This window comes from Haliotis asinina, chromosome 3 (genome assembly GCF_037392515.1).
Source record: "Haliotis asinina isolate JCU_RB_2024 chromosome 3, JCU_Hal_asi_v2, whole genome shotgun sequence".
Classification (NCBI taxonomy): Eukaryota; Metazoa; Mollusca; class Gastropoda; order Lepetellida; family Haliotidae; genus Haliotis; species Haliotis asinina.
The window spans coordinates 10,233,708-10,256,818 of record NC_090282.1 but is presented as its reverse complement, the minus strand read 5'-3'; the positions used below and the strand labels follow the sequence as shown (position 1 = coordinate 10,256,818).

Below are 23,111 nucleotides of genomic sequence, written 5' to 3'. Positions count from 1 at the left end.
CACCAGTGCACAGGTTGTTGCCCCTTTTGTAGGCATGTAAAGTGATTCTACTGTCTCTAGCGAAAAAGTTAATTTTTTTTGGTTAAGGCCAGATTGTTGTTTGAATGAGAGGTATTTTCAGTATGTGTACACAACGATTTAGACATTGCAACGTTGATCGGGAAGTTATCCAAGGGCCTAATCTACTGTGAGCAGGGCTACCCATCACAGTTCCAACAGCCATGTTGTAGCGACACCCCTGGACCACATGCAGCGCCATGACATGAGCAAGACAGGGATCTGTGATGACCTTCTTTCAAGACAAAGAAATATGACCTATCTTTAAATCGTTGTGTTGCATGTTTTAGTTAGGAAAATATGTTACCTCATGTGTTAAAAGTGGAAATGAGACTGTACTTTGCACTTCTTAAATTTCTTATCACAAACAGATCATTCACCTACGTTTGAAAGTGTCAGTATATATGTTTGTTATGATTGATATACTACTGCGGTTAGTTGTCAAAAGCCTCTAACATGGATAGCGGGTTACAACCGAACCACGTTTACTCGGAGCCCTTATGTCCGGAAACCCTTCCGGGCGAATGTTAGGTGAAACGAAACTTGATGAATGTAGTTTTCGCTCTTGGCTTTACGGCGAGATACATGTCCGTCGCTTGGTCCACTAGACCTTCAGTACTCATTGAATTTGGCCTCTGATATCACATTGTTGGTGTTTAATGGTAACTGGAATACGAATGGGACATGGCGGAAGTTTCTTTCCGAAATGAGTGTAAATACAAGAAGGTGTCCTCTTATGAGACGATGTCCATGCACTGACCCGGAAGCGAGGCAATGCTCTATGATACGTTTTGAATTGTCTTGACCATTCGTTCTGTTAGTGAAAAGATACGTCCTAAAGAGAGTACTGTCCGTGTTGTAATGGGACGAGTCTATGACCTAATGCTCATTATCAATTGCTTTGTTTGCTGCATTCATTATTTTATGAACAGTCTTTAATAAACTCAACTGAAAACGCTTTAGTGACATGTATGAATTTTGGATTTGTACCTGTCAGAGTTTGTTTTTAATGGCCAAAAGAAGTAGGTGTTCCAAATGTATGTGTTTGGGGGCAGTATTGTTCATAGTGTAGCTTTGTTTCATGTCTAATACATTGAAGTGATATATTTAATCTTGTACTATGTTAGTTCTGGAAGGTACTACTGGTACTACAACTCTATGGTGCTTTCCACGATATTTTGACCCAATTCGGACGCCAGAAGATCTACGAGACGTCGCCAGTGGAGCAGTGAAGGAGAACAAGTGAGTGGAGAAATGTTCTGTTCATCCATGAGTCACGTTTGATTTTTCACCGAGATGAAGATATGTGTCTACTGGTACATGTGAAATTTACATCATGTTTTCTGGACGGGGCTTGTTTCTTATGGGCTGTTGACTGATTGTCTTTAAATGTCATAACACGTTTTGCCGAAGCCCGTTCTGCATTAAATCTGTCATGAATAATTCGAACAAAGGTGTAGTAACTGTTCTCTGTATAGTTCTGGTTTTGATTGAATTATTAAAGGACCACTAAACTCAATTTTTTGGGTACTCTTTTTATCACTGCATATGAAAGACTTCTAGTTAGTCATTAACTAAACACCATTTTTTTTTTTTAAAAAAAACAAACTTGTGGTTAATTAATACCAACCGCTTAAAAGTTGCTAAGAAGCCGTCAGCTTCTCTCGCGCCCGCAAACGAAACCGCAGACAGGTTACGTAACTGTCGCCAGAGCCCTACACTGCTGTCATAGAAGGAACGATTTCCAGTTAAATGTATAGAAAATGTGTAGGAAGCTCGTCATTTGGTCTCTACGTCACCAAAGACATGCCGAATTGTTGCGTTGCCGTCAATTGTTCCTTGGGGTCGGGTGATGGTGTCACTATACACAGATTTCCACCAGACTCCGTAGTTTGTGCTTAAATTGGTTGTTAGTGTGTGCGAAGTGAACGTTGTGGAAGCCTTTGGTATATACTACTGCTAGACACATATTAGATGATCCTGCGCACTAAACGCATTTGTGACAAGAGAGGCGGTACAACGAATTGGGCGAGTACACTTGGCTGCTACAGGTAGCTTGACGATTATGCACGTGCAATACATGCTAACCGTGACATGAAATCAACACCGCTACTGATTAACACCCGTCTCGCTACTGTTTTACACCTGTCTCAATACTGTTAAACAGATTTCGATATTTATCAGACAACCTGGCTCCCTCTTGCTTCAAGTGGATCGTTCTGTGGGGCGTTCCCAAGAATGCAAATTGGGGTCATAGTCAGGTTGTGGATCATCTTATATATGTGTTTACCAGTAAATCAGATGGTTCCAGGATAGCAAATGGAGTTCAAATTTCATCGAGTTTATAAAATAAAGACTGCTTGCTACACATTGCTGACCAAAAAGATTTTGCAATGGATATAACGCTTTCTTCCTCGGAAACGAGGTTGTGGTCGAAGTGACAATATTATCGTAAGTGATATTATATTGACCCCATATATTGACCGCTTCCAAGAGTGAAATTGATATGTTGTAAGCAATGTCATGTAAAATCCCAATGTCCATCAATAAAATACATATTTTACTACGAGTGGAAAGTAATTTTGATGTAAGTCGGTGAAAACAAACTTAAATAGCATTCATCCTCAGACAGGACGCCGCCATTTTTGAAAATCGTGAAGTCACGCGCTAAAGTCCGTTAGAATTATTGAGATTATGATTTGTCCTCATCAAGTTAGAAAATCAAAACTACTTTTTACCGGTAGTTAAATATGCACTTGAGTCATGGCCAAAAGGTTTTTGCATGACACAACTTTTAACATAAGGACTTCTTCCAAGGAAGCAAGGTGGGTTTCGAAGTGACATTTGTATTGCAAGTAATGTTATATTGACCTCCATCTAACTTCCAAGGGTGAAATTGTTATGTTATAAGCAATGTCATGCAAAATCCTACTGTTCATCAATAAAATACAAAGTTTACTACCAGTAGAAGTAATTTTGCTTTTGTAAGTCGGTGAAAACAAACTTAAATAGCATTCATCCTCAGACAGGGCGCCGCTATTTTTGAAAATCGTGAAGTCAAATCCATTGGAATTAATGAGTGAGTGAGTGAGTTTTACGCCGCGGAATTAATGAGATTATGGTTTGTTCTCAACAAGTTAGAAAATCAAACGTACATAAATATGTATTTGAATCATTATCAAAAGGTGTTTGCATGACACAACCTGTAACATAACCTAAGCGAGGTCGGGGCCGAAGAGAAAATACTGCGCGATAAATTTCTTCACTTGCTAAATTTACTTGATTTGTAAACGTTTACTCACCAGTATGTAGACACATGTCAATATACGTCTTTATACTTGGTCTCATAATCCTAATTTACTTTATAATCATACTTGTATGCATTTTGAAACTTAATAAAGAGAAGCGATCTGCGAATGTATAACAGGGATGTAATATGTAGACATTTCATAGTTTTCCTATATGAATCATAATTCGCACGCACGCCCTTGTGTATGTCGTCTGCATCATTACACTTCACGACGAAAACAATGATTCTGTTGAAAGCTACGACAACTTATTAAAAACAAAAATGCAAATATTAAAATTAAAGTTATAGGAACAATGTGAGGCTATTACCTTCTTCGAGGAATGTATCCATCAATATCCACAAAAACAAGTGATATATAATTCATCTGCCGATTTCCCAAGTGATGTGTCTTTTAACAGTCTAATATACGAAAACGTGATGTATCGTTTCTGGTTTTTCACATTGCTGTATAGTTTCATTGGTTGCCCAAGATAGCACATCTGGCAACTAATTGCATAATGTGCGTCATTCTTTTTAAAAAGTTATTCAGTTAGCCAATAATGAGCAATCAATCAATGTATTGGTGGTTAATCCTTTGAAAGAAGGGTGTTGTTTTACATAGACACAGACACGACAGAGTGTATTCAGTATAGATTAGTAAATGTACATACATAAACACTACCTTTTGACAAATCCCCCATTTTAATCCCCATAAAACTAATTAATCAATCAACGTGTTATCGGTTAATCCTTTGATCGATCCAGACAAAAGAAATGCCAAATGGGGGCCTTTGTCTGGTAATCTAAGTGGCATTACCACTAATTATACCTGTTATAAATTCATTAATTGAGCATCAAGTGAATGATGACAAATAACGTGTAGGTTTATACCACCTAACACGGATTACAACCTAGCGACACCAAGTACTTTGACAGATTTGTCTATGAAAACAAGGGTTGTAACTCGAAAACTTGGCAAAGCAGGAGACAAAACTAAATGACAGCAGATTGTGAGAACATATAGCTTTCATTTTTCTCAACAGCTTTCGCGATTTCAGGTTTGTACAAACCTCAAGTCTTTGAAGGGCATTTAGAAGTGATTGAAGGAGTAAGCATTAACTCCGAAACGTTGTGTTCTCATATAAAGAAGTTGATATCCATAAAATCTTCATTCTTGTACAAACCTGTAAACGAAATAATTTAACCCCTGAAATGTAGATGAATACTGCACAGACCCTCATTTCTATACCTACTATTACGTCACGGAGACGCGCCGCTCTGATTGGCTGAAATTTCGTTTGCGCCTGAGAATTGTGCACTGTTGACAAAAAGGTCGATTTAAGGTAATTAAAGATATAAATGAGCAGTATTAATGACGGGGTTTCATTTATAACGATGTCAGCAAGTGATTTTGCATTTGTACCCTATTAGAGTATATGTGACCTTAAAACTTGAGATCCAAATACCCTCCTTACCCAACTAATAGACATCAACTTCATGAAACAAAACCGGTCTCTCGCTCCGGTGATCCTTCTGACAGTAAAACTTTCATTAAAGACAAACGGATGTCCTGAATGAGGTACTTGAGCCAGCGCCGCAAGGACATTCCAGTGGTGTTATCCAGACTTACCTGGTGTATGTGACATATGCTTGGCAACATAAGACCTATTTCGTGCCTTTCCCTTGTAAATATCTTTACGTACGTCTGTAGATCCTTGCTGTATCTTACAGGTGGGATCAAGGCACTTACATAAGTGGAGGTAGTGATAGAGAAAGTAACACAGATAAGATCAAAAGTTCATGAAATTTTGTGGACAAATAATGGCGCTGTGTTATTACCTTTACAACACCATCCATAAAAAGCACTAGTTGAGGAATTATCAGTGGTGGTACGAAAATAACAGCAGCACTTAATCTAATCTGTGCTCTCGTTTCTATGCTTTAAATGTTGGTAAAGACAGACTACGTAGCAAAGAAAACAAATAACCACTGAGTGTCAGCTTCTGATCTTTCAGTTCAGATTTATACTTTAAGAGGAGTTATGAATTCTCCCACTTAATACTGAGGTAAACAGATTTGGAAAGTGATCTAGGACTGGATACATACAGGTGCCTATATACCAGTTTCATACCTATGTTACCAAGTCCTTGCCCAGCTGGGACACTACAGAGTTGCCCTGGCTCGACTATCTGATGACAGCTTAGCCTTGGTAAGATGAGATGATAAAATATAATGGAGACACACAATCACAAAAATGGCCTGTAGTGTTCACTGTTTGTGTTCTATTAACATAGTGAAAATGTTTGTTCATTTTGTGAAAATAAGTCTTGCAAGAGTAACCAAAGTATACCCAGAATATGCATTTCTGTTAACATTTTGTATTCTTCAAGCAATTATTCCTAAAACCCATACAGTACCCTGTTGTGAATATGTCAATGAGGCCAAACAGACGAGTAGATCACTGTGCGGTGGCTACTTGCTGCCAATCTTCCTTATGGAATCATCTTCACTGGTTGGTCATTACGTCACAGTAACAATATTTTGGCTGTATCACCCAGTATCAACCAGCCACCAGTAGCAGCATCTGTTTTAACAACCTTTGTTGACACAGAACCTCAATCAACTATGACCGTGAACCTTCATGGTGGAGGAAAGAACTGGAACTAAAATGAAAGACTCCATCCTTGATGATGAGTTCTTTGTGTCTTACAAGAGTATTCCAAAACATCAGCGCTGATGACACCATGCACTGCACATGTATGTGGAGTCAAACTCCCAGTCTGGCCAGCTAGTACATTCACCACTACATATCAAACCTTCTCAAGCACTAACAGCACTATTACATTTCCCTCCATCTCACCTTCCTCAGTTTCCGTGGAATTGGCTGCACTCACAAAAGACTGAAAATCTTCCAAAGTCAATGAACTAACTAAGTGGACTTTATACTGGCATATAAAAGACACTGTCCAAAAGGCACACATGTTGTTTTATCAGAAGCAAGTCTAAAGCATGTCACTTCACTGGTCCCTCCACCAAATGAACGTACCAGATGGTGACCAACACAAGAACTGGATCATTAATGGATGGGAGAAGGAATTGAGGGTCAGCAAGCTGAGTACAATGCTACAATAGTGTTCAGTTTCAGTAGTCAGGCAAGCAGGTCTCTTCACACACTGGTCAAACCCAGTGGAATTCTGAACCAGCTTCTTGGCATGTTTCAAGGGTACAATTCTCCATGGTGAACTGCCTCACCTTCCAGTGACCCAAGTCCCCTCATTTTCATCATTAGCAAACAGTAATCCAATCATCACTAACCTACAAATCCCTATGGGTTGAACAAAATCAATCATGTATTCATAATAAAGGACAGTATGACTTCTTTGACTTTTTATTTACAAATGTACATTAGTGAAGAGAGCAGAGGTCACACAGTCTGAGCTGAGGTGGATGGTGTGAGAGTGATATTTGGGGTGGTGTCTGTGTCTCTGTCGGGGGTGGAGAGGGGCGTGGCGGCTGAGAACAAGGTGTCCATAGCCCCCATCAGCTCCAGCAAGTCTTTCATGTACAGCATCTCAATGCCCAGCACCTCCCTCAGCTGACCCAGCTGGTTGTCCAGTTCCGTCCCTTGTCCAATCTGGTCAGAATACAAGTCTGCAACACCACACGAAATACATGAACATAATCAGTTTGAGATCAACAGTCATTAGAAGCATATATGTTAAATCACACTGCTGTCAGTAAATATCCACAGGTGGCCATATCTGTTTGTGTTCATACCTAAGAGATAAACATACGGTGTTGGAAAATCAGAGGCATATAATGAAATTATAGTAGCTCTAAATTTTATTTAAAACCAAATGGGTAGCTTGACTTTCCAACACAGTTTATCTCCATTCAAACATAACCGTGTATATAACATGATTATATATCTCTGAATGCCCTTGACTAACCAATCACAGTCCAGTATTTACTGACGTCATGGTAAATTATCGGTTGACTCCATGAGCAATATCCGCGACCTTTGGAACATAACATACACTCACACGACTAATTTTTCTTCAAGGATGCTGGTGGTCAGATATGGAGCCGTATTATACACTTAAAATTATGACTCTTCACTTGTAGAGTTCTGGAACAGGGGGTGTACACCATTCCTTTTTTTGTCAGACACTACACAAAGTGCCTACAATTTTGACACTTTAAGACTATGACAGTATATGTACCTTCACTCAATCTTGTTCCAACTTTACCTCTGTTTGTTATCCACCATCTTGGCAGTCTAATACCTGGACACATAAACACACCAAACTGCTTTCCAACTTCTAACCACTTTTTCAGAGGACCAAACGTCATGGGTACCATTTTTTGTAAAAAGCAGTAAATGAGTGAAGTCTTACCTATAAGGAGATTGGCCACATCAGTGAGGGTGTGAGCAAAGCGCTGGTCTGTGATGTTTCTGGAGCATATAGCACAGTAAGTTGTGAAATGCAAGCATAATTAGACATGAAATGATAGTGCCATCCATCTAGGCTGAGATTATGGCTATGCCAAAGTAACTATATATTCAAAACTCATTTTCATACGCATAAATTTCTACAGCTGAATTTTATGTAACTATTCTCTAATCATATTTGTCACCTGGCAAAGTACCTTTCTAATTGATGGTCAATGGACAGTACACCCCAACCGAATTTTCTTGAAAGCCTGTGTTGAGTATTTAATATTGGTCATTTTAAATTATTAAACACACAACTGGTTTTACCTCCTGATGAATTTGATGACAGTCTTGAGGTATGACGGAGGTCGACCAGCCAGTGCTGCTCGTAGTGCTCCGCGACGAATCAGTTCCTGGATCACACTTACAGTGATCTCCGGCTTGTCAAACAGTGTCAGCTTGGGCTGCAAGAACACCAGTGAACATCAACATCCATTCTCCATCATAACAATGATCATCATAGCATGGCACTTAACTGCAACTCACTTTGTCACAAATGCATGGGCCTTAGGTTCAGTACTCACATTGAAAGCTGCATCCAGGGCCTTTGAGTACTGGAACTTCCTGAAGTATACATCATACTTGGCCAGGTGCTCCCTCCTCTTGTGTTCCACCACCAGGTCGCCCTGTAAGGAACATCACAATGTAACTATCTGTACATACACAGCATCACAATGTAACTATCTGTACATACACAGCATCACAATATATATATCTGTACATACACAACATCACGATATAAAGATCTGTACAAGCACAGCATCAAAATACATGTATAAAGATCTACATACACAACATCACAATGTAAAGATCTGTACATACACAACATCACAATGTAAAGATCTGTACATACACAACATCACAATGTAAAGATCTGTACATACACAACATCACATTGAAAAGATCTGTACATATACAGCATCACAATGTAAAGATCTGTACATACACAGCATCACAATGTAAAGATCTGTACATACACAACATCACATTGAAAAGATCTGTACATACACAACATCACAATGTAAAGATCTGTACATACACAACATCACAATGTAAAGATCTGTACATACACAGCATCACAATGTAAAGATCTGTACATACACAACATCACATTGAAAAGATCTGTACATACACAGCATCAAAATGTAAAGATCTGTACACACACAGCATCACAATATATAGATATGTACATACACAGCATCAAAATATATAGATATGTACATACACAGCATCACATTGTAAAGATCTGTACATACACAGCATCACAATGTAAAGATCTGTACATACACAGCATCACAATCAAAAGATCTGTACATACACAGCATCACAATGCAAAGATCTGTACATACAAAGCATCACAATGTAAAGATCTGTACATACACAGCATCATATTGAAAAGATCTGTACATACACAGCATCACAATGTAAAGATCTGTACATACACAACATCACATTGTAAAGATCTGTACATACACAGCATCACAATGTAAAGATCTGTACATACACAACATCACATTGAAAAGATCTGTACATACACAGCATCACATTGAAAAGATCTGTACATACACAGCATCACAATGAAAAGATCTGTACATACATAGCATCACAATATATAGATATGTACATACACAGCATCACAATGTAAAGATCTGTACATACACAGCATCACATTGAAAAGATCTGTACATACACAACATCACACTGAAAAGATCTGTACATACACAGCATCACATTGAAAAGATCTGTACATACACAACATCACATTGAAACGATCTGTACATACACAACATCACAATGTAAAGATCTGTACATACACAGCATCACAATATATAGATATGTACATACACAGCATCACAATGTAAAGATCTGTACATACACAGCATCACATTGAAAAGATCTGTACATACACAACATCACAATGAAAAGATCTGTACATACACAGCATCACAATGTAAAGATCTGTACATACACAGCATCACAATGAAAAGATCTGTACATACACAGCATCACAATGTAAAGATCTGTACATACACAACATCACAATGAAAAGATCTGTACATACACAGCATCACAATGTAAAGATCTGTACATACACAGCATCACAATGTAAAGATCTGTACATACACAGCATCACATTGAAAAGATCTGTACATACACAGCATCACAATGTAAAGATCTGTACATACACAGCATCACAATGTAAAGATCTGTACATACACAGCATCACAATGAAAAGATCTGTACATACACAGCATCACAATGTAAAGATCTGTACATACACAGCATCACAATATATAGATATGTACATACACAACATCACATTGTAAAGATCTGTACATACACAGCATCACATTGAAAAGATCTGTACATACACAAAATCACAATGTAAAGATCTGTACATACACAGCATCACATTGAAAAGATCTGTACATACACAGCATCACAATGAAAAGATCTGTACATACACAGCATCACATTGAAAAGATCTGTACATACACAACATCACAATGTAAAGATCTGTACATACACAGCATCACATTGAAAAGATCTGTACATACACAGCATCACATTGTAAAGATCTGTACATACACAGCATCACAATATATAGATATGTACATACACAACATCACATTGTAAAGATCTGTACATACACAGCATCACATTGAAAAGATCTGTACATACACAGCATCACAATGTAAAGATCTGTACATACACAGCATCACATTGAAAAGATCTGTACATACACAGCATCACAATGAAAAGATCTGTACATACACAGCATCACAATATATAGATATGTACATACACAGCATCACAATGTAAAGATCTGTACATACACAACATCACATTGTAAAGATCTGTACATACACAGCATCACAATGTAAAGATCTGTACATACACAGCATCACATTGTAAAGATCTGTACATACACAGCATCACAATGAAAAGATCTGTACATACACAGCATCACAATGGAAAGATCTGTACATACACAGCATCACATTGAAAAGATCTGTACATACACAGCATCACAATACAGAGATCTGTACATATACAGCATCACAATGTAAAGATCTATACATACACAGCATCACAATGTAAAGATCTGTACATACACAACATCACATTGAAAAGATCTGTACATACACAACATCACAATGTAAAGATCTGTACATACACAACATCACAATGTAAAGATCTGTACATACACAGCATCACAATGTAAAGATCTGTACATACACAACATCACATTGAAAAGATCTGTACATACACAGCATCAAAATGTAAAGATCTGTACACACACAGCATCACAATGTAAAGATCTGTACACACACAGCATCACAATATATAGATATGTACATACACAGCATCAAAATATATAGATATGTACATACACAGCATCACATTGTAAAGATCTGTACATACACAGCATCACAATGTAAAGATCTGTACATACACAGCATCACAATGAAAAGATCTGTACATACACAGCATCACAATGCAAAGATCTGTACATACAAAGCATCACAATGTAAAGATCTGTACATACACAGCATCACAATGTAAAGATCTGTACATACACAGCATCACAATGCAAAGATCTGTACATACACAGCCTCACAATATATAGATAAGTACATACACAACATCACATTGTAAAGATCTGTACATACACAGCATCACAATGTAAAGATCTGTACATACACAACATCACATTGAAAAGATCTGTACATACACAGCATCACATTGAAAAGATCTGTACATACACAGCATCACAATGAAAAGATCTGTACATACATAGCATCACAATATATAGATATGTACATACACAGCATCACAATGTAAAGATCTGTACATACACAGCATCACATTGAAAAGATCTGTACATACACAACATCACACTGAAAAGATCTGTACATACACAGCATCACATTGAAAAGATCTGTACATACACAACATCACATTGAAACGATCTGTACATACACAACATCACAATGTAAAGATCTGTACATACACAGCATCACAATATATAGATATGTACATACACAGCATCACAATGTAAAGATCTGTACATACACAGCATCACATTGAAAAGATCTGTACATACACAACATCACAATGAAAAGATCTGTACATACACAGCATCACAATATAAAGATCTGTACATACACAGCATCACAATGAAAAGATCTGTACATACACAGCATCACAATGTAAAGATCTGTACATACACAACATCACAATGTAAAGATCTGTACATACACAGCATCACAATGTAAAGATCTGTACATACACAGCATCACAATGTAAAGATCTGTACATACACAGCATCACAATGTAAAGATCTGTACATACACAGCATCACAATGTAAAGATCTGTACATACACAGCATCACAATGTAAAGATCTGTACATACACAGCATCACAATGAAAAGATCTGTACATACACAGCATCACAATGTAAAGATCTGTACATACACAGCATCACAATATATAGATATGTACATACACAACATCACATTGTAAAGATCTGTACATACACAGCATCACATTGAAAAGATCTGTACATACACAAAATCACAATGTAAAGATCTGTACATACACAGCATCACATTGAAAAGATCTGTACATACACAGCATCACAATGAAAAGATCTGTACATACACAGCATCACATTGAAAAGATCTGTACATACACAACATCACAGTGTAAAGATCTGTACATACACAGCATCACATTGAAAAGATCTGTACATACACAGCATCACATTGTAAAGATCTGTACATACACAGCATCACAATATATAGATATGTACATACACAACATCACATTGTAAAGATCTGTACATACACAGCATCACATTGAAAAGATCTGTACATACACAGCATCACAATGTAAAGATCTGTACATACACAGCATCACATTGAAAAGATCTGTACATACACAGCATCACAATGAAAAGATCTGTACATACACAGCATCACAATATATAGATATGTACATACACAGCATCACAATGTAAAGATCTGTACATACACAACATCACATTGTAAAGATCTGTACATACACAGCATCACAATGTAAAGATCTGTACATACACAGCATCACATTGTAAAGATCTGTACATACACAGCATCACAATGAAAAGATCTGTACATACACAGCATCACAATGGAAAGATCTGTACATACACAGCATCACATTGTAAAGATCTGTACATACACAGCATCACAATATATAGATATGTACATACACAGCATCACAATGTAAAGATCTGTACATACACAGCATCACAATGTAAAGATCTGTACATACACAGCATCACAATGAAAAGATCTGTACATACACAGCATCACAATGTAAAGATCTGTACATACACAGCATCACAATGTAAAGATCTGTACATACACAGCATCACAATGTAAAGATCTGTACATACACAGCATCACAAAGTAAAGATCTGTACATACACAGCATCACAATGTAAAGATCTGTACATACACAGCATCACAATGTAAAGATCTGTACATACACAGCATCACAATGTAAAGATCTGTACATACACAACATCACAATGTAAAGATCTGTACATACACAGCATCACAATACAGAGATATGTACATACACAGCATCACAATGTAAAGATCTGTACATACACAGCATCACAATGTAAAGATCTGTACATACACAGCATCACAATGAAAAGATCTGTACATACACAGCATCACAATGTAAAGATCTGTACATAACATCACATTGTAAAGATCTGTACATACACAGCATCACATTGTAAAGATCTGTACATACACAGCATCACAATGTAAAGATCTGTACATACACAGCATCACAATGTAAAGATCTGTACATACACAGCATCACAATGCAAAGATCTGTACATACACAGCCTCACAATATATAGATAAGTACATACACAACATCACATTGTAAAGATCTGTACATACACAGCATCACAATATATAGATATGTACATACACAGCATCACAATGTAAAGATCTGTACATACACAGCATCACAATGAAAAGATCTGTACATACACAGCATCACAATGTAAAGATCTGTACATACACAGCATCACAATGTAAAGATCTGTACATACACAGCATCACAATGTAAAGATCTGTACATACACAGCATCACAAAGTAAAGATCTGTACATACACAGCATCACAATGTAAAGATCTGTACATACACAGCATCACAATGTAAAGATCTGTACATACACAGCATCACAATGTAAAGATCTGTACATACACAACATCACAATGTAAAGATCTGTACATACACAGCATCACAATGTAAAGATCTGTACATACACAACATCACAATGTAAAGATCTGTACATACACAGCATCACAATGTAAAGATCTGTACATACACAGCATCACAATGAAAAGATCTGTACATACACAGCATCACATTGAAAAGATCTGTACATACACAGCATCACAATGTAAAGATCTGTACATACACAGCATCACAATGTAAAGATCTGTACATACACAGCATCACAATGTAAAGATCTGTACATACACAGCATCACAATGTAAAGATCTGTACATACACAGCATCACAATGTAAAGATCTGTACATACACAGCATCACAATGTAAAGATCTGTACATACACAGCATCACAATGTAAAGATCTGTACATACACAGCATCACAATGTAAATATCTGTACATACACAGCATCACAATGTAAAGATCTGTACATACACAACATCACAATGTAAAGATCTGTACATACACAGCATCACAATGTAAAGATCTGTACATACACAGCATCACAATGTAAAGATCTGTACATACACAGCATCACAATGTAAAGATCTGTACATACACAACATCACAATGTAAAGATCTGTACATACACAGCATCACAATGTAAAGATCTGTACATACACAACATCACAATGTAAAGATCTGTACATACACAGCATCACAATGTAAAGATCTGTACATACACAGCATCACAATGAAAAGATCTGTACATACACAGCATCACATTGAAAAGATCTGTACATACACAGCATCACAATGTAAAGATCTGTACATACACAGCATCACAATGTAAAGATCTGTACATACACAGCATCACAATGTAAAGATCTGTACATACACAGCATCACAATGTAAAGATCTGTACATACACAGCATCACAATGTAAAGATCTGTACATACACAGCATCACAATGTAAAGATCTGTACATACACAGCATCACAATGTAAAGATCTGTACATACACAGCATCACAATGTAAAGATCTGTACATACACAGCATCACAATGTAAAGATCTGTACATACACAGCATCACAATGTAAATATCTGTACATACACAGCATCACAATGTAAAGATCTGTACATACACAACATCACAATGTAAAGATCTGTACATACACAGCATCACAATGTAAAGATCTGTACATACACAACATCACAATGTAAAGATCTGTACATACACAGCATCACAATGTAAAGATCTGTACATACACAGCATCACAATGTAAAGATCTGTACATACACAGCATCACATTGAAAAGATCTGTACATACACAGCATCACAATGTAAAGATCTGTACATACACAGCATCACATTGAAAAGATCTGTACATACACAGCATCACATTGTAAAGATCTGTACATACACAGCATCACAATGTAAATATGTTTGTACAAAATGTCACAATGTAAGATTCAACATACACAACAGGCTCTTACTCTCAACATTCACTCCATACATCGTACTATGAATGGTCACAGAGGATAAATCCACATACTGACCAACAGTTCAGGTGCTGGAATAGCATCCCATTCATACAGGACACTTCCAAGGATTTAAGTTCTGTTGTGAGGCTACATCAATATTCCCCTCTTGACAAACATGGATTCTACTACAGCTAAAAACTTGGACATGCAATACCAATGCCAGAACACACAGATTTCACTACACTTCAAAACCTACACAACACTTTTACTTTAATTATATAAATGTTTCCAGCCATCTTGATATTAAGGTCTTGTTAAAATGGAACCACTGTCTACTAATTACATTATAATTCATCGCACACAACGTAACATGCGAATCAGAATCAGTCAGTTCCTTAAAGCGAAGTGAATTTGCATGATAACAGTTAAGCATCAATGATCAACAGCTATGTCAGGCAGTACTGCTGGCAAATACCTGTCCAATGTCTGACAAATGCTTCATAAAATCTTTTTCAAATTGGCCTCATGCAGTGCAAGAACAGAGTTGTCTCCCATGGACTACAGCCTCACACACTGACTGCCTCTTGTTTGTCAGTGTCCACGTACTTCTGGGGCAGACACATCCAAGATATGACAGATTCATCAAATTTGTTATGCAAAGGATCTTCTGGAAGTGATAGACAAAGTGAAAATGAAATGGTTGATATTCTGTTCCTGAGGAAAACATTGTTCTAACATTTAGATTTATGAGGCAGAATTTACTTTTTCCTAGATTTAACCTTGGAAAGTTACACTTCTTGTGAAGGATTTCCTCTACTTCAGCTACATGAGCTGAAGTGTACTGTCATATTAAAAAGCCTGGGACATCTCTACTGAATATGAAGTGCTTGTTGTTGGCATAGGTACTACAGATATCTACCCCAGGTACGTTTCTGTATAAACTGATTGCCAATGGTATTGTGCAAATAGGATGTATGGATAACGACTTCTTTACTGCGTGATTGCGACGTTTCGGTACAAATGCTTGTACCGTTGTCAAGCTGTTAACAACCATTTCAACAAACAGAAGACTACATTACTGTTTGCTGATTAGACCTACACAGAAAACCTGAAAATGAGAAGGTACGATACAGTGAGCTATCCAGAATGAAACATATGCTTAATGGGCTGATAATCCTAAGTCACCAACTACAATGTCAGAGACTGCTCTCACAGCCGCTGACATTATGTTCAAATGTGCGACTGGAATCTGCATGCTCCACTGAACTTGGAAGTATTTACAGCAACCTGCCAGCTTAGTAACAGAAGGATCAGTTTCCACCAGACCATCTGACTCAACAATGAAAGCTTCTGGATGAACAGAAGCACACAGACAACAATTCATCTACGCACACACACATCCATCTGTCATCACACGCATCCACTGACCAACACACACAGCCATCTACACACATACACATCCATCTACCAACATACACAGACATCTACCACAACACATTCATATACCAAAACACACATCCATCTACCAACATGCACATTCACCTACCAACATGCACATCCAACTACACACACATCCACGTTCCGACACACACATCCACGTTTCAACAAACACATCTACCTACCAACACACACAGACATCAACACAAACAGACATCAACACAAACAGACATCTACCAACACACCCTTCTACCAGCACACACACATATACCAACATACACATCCATTTACAAACACACACATTTACCAAGATACACATACAAACATACAAACACCCCATACAATGAAAATATCTGCCTCTTTTGTCATGCTGCTGGCTTTGACTGTATTGAAGATTAACTCCATGTTCTATTAATATGTCCAAAAGATTCCCAACAAAGATCAGACTGCTTTTCAGTACATCTGGCTCGACCACCAACAGTCGAAACCTTCATCAGATTGTTGTCATCTGAACAATATACATATTTTAAAATCATTGAGTAAATATCTATCACAAGTTTGCTGCATAAGGAATAAATAAATGTAACATACCAACATACACATCCATCTACACATATACATCTATATACCAACATGTGTGCACACATGCACGCGCACACACATACACATGCGCGCATACACACACACGCTCGCACACACACTCATCTACCAACGCACAAAGACATCTACACACATATACATCTTTAACATTTAACTTCTTCTTTTTACACAATAAAAGCACATTATATTGTTTGTTTCAACTTTCTTGACCTTGTATTGTATCATGAATAGTTTTAAATATGGTGAGGTTTATTTGATATTTTTGTCATTTGAATGCCAGAAACAGTCCTCTGGCCTTTTTTCATTTCCAAGTAGACTTTAGAAAGTTGACAAAGGTTCTGTTGAACTGTCAATCCTGATCAAGAGAGAATGCTCACTCTGGCTCAGTAAACTCTTGTACCATTTTCTGTACACAATCACATAAAGAATGCAAAGAAAAAATCCAATGATAAGATGTAGTTCATGAAAAAAAATGGCATTCCATGAGAGCAGAAATACAACCACTGAAGATGATAACAAAAAATCCAGTTTTCAGTTTTCCTTTCTATTTGTTTTGTGTGAAACAAGCCGATGCCAAGGAGACGCTTCAGTGACAAACAATTAACCCTCGTACATTGTGCACGGAGTTTTCTGAACGTAAACCCATCTGAGAACAGTTTCTCACCAGCTGCTCCTCGATTCCAAAACATGAAACTGTTCTTTCCTTTCAGAATCTCTAAATGCATCCTGCTAAACCATTTGAAACACTGTTTCCATGCACATCAGTTTGAAAACACCAGTAGCTCTCTCTCACTTCACTTTCATCTAAAACATTGTCACTTACACAGAGATAAAAATACATGACATCGACATGTCCTGCATGCTTGTCCATAGTCCAGGCAACAACGTGCACATCAACGACAACACCATGCACATTTTAGTCATCACCACATCAAAGAGTGATTTCCCTTTGTTCCATGAGTAAACATCTGACAATGATGATGGCAGTGATTGAAACCATCACTATTTACTTTCTTTTGTCATGTCATTTCCCATTAGACAAAATTAAACACAGTACCTTTTGTGCATAAACAAAATTCCTATAATTGCCAATTTAGAAGTAAAACATTTATGGATTACATCTAAATAAACTTTAATATTGTTTTAATGCTATGTTTTGCTAGAGATGTCTGATCCTCCATCAAGCAAGTGATCAAGACCTGATGAGGAATGGGTGATTAAAGTCATCACAATCTTCATCCCTACATCTGTAACCCATGAGTGTTGTTCTCTGGGTACTTGTTAAATCTTGGGAATATAACTACATTCTATCACTGATCACTTGCTTCATAAAGGTGCCAGATCAGATTGAACCCAGGTAGAAGATGACGACCATCTCCATACTCCTTATCTAAAGCTGACCCTGCTGTGTGGGTCAAGTGCATGAACAGCTGAGCCTCAGACAGCATAAACCCAGCAACCGCTATATTCTGTGCAAAGAACACTGACCCCAACTGTAAACAAAGTTTCAACAATACATGACAGATCCCTTGTAATGTACAACACATATTTCAATGACTGCATCAATAAAACGTACTGATGAATTTCACTTTAAACAAAAAAGCAAGTCAAACATGGTAAAATTAAGATTGTGAATCCTCATATTTTCACCTGCCAAATGAATATATAAATCTCAGAATTATATTCAACTAAGGATAAAAGTTGCCTAAATAATAATTATCACAGTTACAAATCACTTTGTTTGTTTTACAAGGGGGTAATGAGCATTTACTTAGACCAACCCTACTTGTTCTTGGCATTTCACTTAATGTGCGCACCCCCTTGTAATGTTACCCCCTTGTTATGTACCCACTTGTAATACAAACCAATAATAGCAATTGGAAACTATCATCACTTGTTAAACAACTTCTTTCCTGATTTGAATATAATCCTGAGATTTAAATGTTCAATTGGCAAGGTAAAATTATGAAGAGTCACACTCTAAATTTCACTTTATTTGAGTTACCTTTTTGTTTAAGTGAAATTCATCATTATGTTTTCACTTCAAACAGACTATAATGAGCTATCTTCAACATGTGTTTCATGTACTGCATCGATGCTCCTCAATGAGTAATGTTGAACACATGATTCAAGTACTGCATTAATACTATATAATGAGTAATGTTGAACACATGATTCAAGTACTGCATTAATACTACATAATGAGTACTGTTCAATACATGATTGAAGTACTGCATTAATACTACATAATGAGTACTGTTCAATACATGATTCAAGTACTGCATTAATACTATATAATGAGTAATGTTGAACACATGATTCAAGTACTGCATTAATACTATATAATGAGTAATGTTGAACACATGATTCAAGTACTGCATTAATACTATATAATGAGTAATGTTGAACACATGATTCAAGTACTGCATTGATACTACATAATGAGTACTGTTCAATACATGATTCAAGTACTGCATTAATACTATATAATGAGTACTGTTCAATACATGATTCAAGTACTGCATTAATACTATATAATGAGTACTGTTCAATACATGATTCAAGTACTGCATTAATACTATATAATGAGTACTGTTCAATACATGATTCAAGTACTGCATTAATACTATATAATGAGTAATGTTGAACACATGATTCAAGTACTGCATTAATACTATATAATGAGTACTGTTCAACATATGATTCAAGTACTGCATTAATACTACATAATGAGTAATGTTCATACATGATTCAAGTACTGCATCAATACTACATAATGAGTACTGTTCAATACATGATTCAAGTACTGCATTAATACTACATAATGAGTAATGTTGAACACATGATTCAAGTACTGCATTAATACTATATAATGAGTACTGATCAATACATGATTCAAGTACTGCATTAATACTATATAATGAGTAATGTTGAACACATGATTCAAGTACTGCATTAATACTATATAATGAGTACTGTTCAATACATGATTCAAGTACTGCATTAATACTATATAATGAGTAATGTTGAACACATGATTCAAGTACTGCATTAATACTATATAATGAGTACTGTTCAATACATGATTCAAGTACTGCATCACAACTGTGAATGTCGGTCAAACCGACTGAACCATGACGTACCATACCAAGCCCAATACATCCTTCAGAAACTAGATGGGGAGTTTTATGTGCATTCTTCTGTGCAATATCATCTATTGTATACATACACAGGGGACATAAATACAGTTTCATTTGATAAGCCTTTTCAAATTGTTGTTCATCTCAAGACCCCAAATATATAACATGTGCATTACGACAGCATGAGAAACTAGCACCAAATATGTCCATCATTTCATGATTTCTCCGCCTCTGTCACAGCCATTGCTTTCTTTTGATACTATCACATCTGACAATGTGTTTCCAATTTCAAGGTCTATGGGCAGAAGTCGCTATCTGTACTCAACACGCAACAATTCCAAATGTATTTAATACAAGTGAACGTGAAATATTTCACTGTATTTGCAGAAAAGCCAACATATAAGCCTTAATATGCAGTCTATGTTGCACCAAATACAGAAACACTAGAAAGAAGTGGCATTTAAAATTGTTTGAGAGTTACGATCAATCACGTAGAACCATTTAAGATTTTTGGGATAGCCAAATGAACTGCACCTGAAATACAAGGTTGCTTCATGAAACGACTATTCGCAAAAAGTACGTACTCTTACACATTTTTGTCACCATGGCAATTTCATTGGGATGCAAATGACATGCTTTGGATGCTGAACAAGGCACTTTCAGCTCCTTGCTAACAAATTACAACAAAGTTCTTTACAGAGTTTGCTCTTCTTTGATGTCAGTGTAATTTGCTGGTGAAAGGTTTTGATAATGTGATCTACAACATCAGGGTGTGGTTTAACTTAAACAGTTTTGGCACATACAGTATTATCAGTGACAGTGTGGATGATCGTAGGTAGTTTACCTGACCCCAGAGTTCAGGCACACAGGACGCAAATTAAAATCATCCATTGTGACAATTTGAAACAAAGTGAATTTGACTGATGCTGGTTTATTAGATTATTTCAGTTGCATGACAGCATGTCAACCTAAATGGGCTGAAAACTAAAGGTGACACACTTGATACCTATTGAGCAACAGGGCAAAAATCTATGGTGACCAAGGTTCAAAACGAGGGATTCAAGCCAGCATTCATCTGATTCAGTTAACAGAACCTGAGCGTACAACATCTGTTGACAGAACCTGAACCCATGAGGTATGTTGGCAGGACCTGAAGGTGTGAGGTCGGATAACAGGACCTTAACCTGTGAGGTCAGTTGACAGCACATGAATTTGTGAGGTCTGCTGAAAAGACCTGAACTTATGAGGTAAGTTAACAGAAAGAGGCATAGCTCACCTGGTGTGGCATGTGGGTCTTCCCTGCCAGGGTGTAGCGGAAGGAGGCTTTCTTCTTCCTCTTGACTGACACTTCCCCTTCATCCTTCTTCCTCTTCTTGATAGAAAGAAGCCCATCGGCCATCCCAACCACCACCAGGTTGTCATCAGGCTACAGTGAAACATATATGCTGTTATACTTACAGTCAGTACTTTCATCTCTAAACATACAAAATATTTATACATGCAATAGAAGTAAGATATCCTCCAATTCTTACCATGTTGTATAAAAATCAGAAAGAATATGGTATTCCCTAATATTTTTTGAGTAATGCACATTAGACACAAATATATTTATAAGTACATTTTGTACACTTCATACAAAATTACATCTGCATAACATGAGAAAATGAGTTTTCAAAATATCTGTCAAGCCTTGACCTGAAGAGGCAATACTGATTTTTGCTGCCCATCCTACACAAAATATCTTTTCCAGACTGAGGGGCACAAGTGTGCACTAAAGAGCAAACTACTTAATATCTTGCACTGGATTGTCTGATCCCACCTCAATATTTACAGACAGTTGCTTTAAAACTGTAAAATATTGCTCTGTGCTGTGCTTGGAATGGTATGATTTCTCAAAGTCAACTTCTGTTTTGACTGTAATCATTTTAGCTTTAGGTGTGCATAGTCTTAACAAAGGCAGTAGCTGACAAGTCTCAAAACTCATAAACATAATTTGAAGAGTACACACACAGCAGTTTAAGGTTTACGCATGGGCATTCTGAGCTGCAACAATGGTGTTGTTTCCACAGAGTGAGATGTTTGTTTCCTGGTGAATGTTGACACACCTGTCTCATGTAAATAACAACAGGCTTTCCTCTCACTCACAAGTCATAAATCAAGTTCTGTTCACAATACTCGAAGCTTCAGAAACTTCAGAAACTCCATAACACTCCATAACATACATTATTCCTTGATAGTTTAACAGCAATACCACATTATCATATATGCAACATCTGAAATGCAATTACAGTAGCTATGGTACTAACATTGCTGAAATACGTTTAATGATTTAAAAATGAAATGACTTAAAAATCACGTAAAGA

At 36.9% G+C, this 23,111-nt stretch overlaps 1 protein-coding gene across 1 annotated transcript in view; it reads right to left on the bottom strand.

The window, feature by feature from the left end:
- Nucleotides 1-6,718: 6,718 nt before the first annotated feature.
- Nucleotides 6,719-23,111, bottom strand: part of LOC137277446 (U3 small nucleolar RNA-associated protein 15 homolog) — a 113,444-nt gene continuing 97,051 nt past the window's right edge. The window contains exons 9-13 of the mRNA XM_067809175.1: nucleotides 22,025-22,174; nucleotides 8,366-8,467; nucleotides 8,109-8,245; nucleotides 7,744-7,802; nucleotides 6,719-6,997 (exon numbers count right to left, since the gene is read on the bottom strand). Coding sequence (XP_067665276.1) covers nucleotides 6,771-6,997; nucleotides 7,744-7,802; nucleotides 8,109-8,245; nucleotides 8,366-8,467; nucleotides 22,025-22,174 — 675 coding nt within the window. The 3' untranslated portion in view covers nucleotides 6,719-6,770. The remainder of the gene's footprint in view (nucleotides 6,998-7,743; nucleotides 7,803-8,108; nucleotides 8,246-8,365; nucleotides 8,468-22,024; nucleotides 22,175-23,111) is intronic.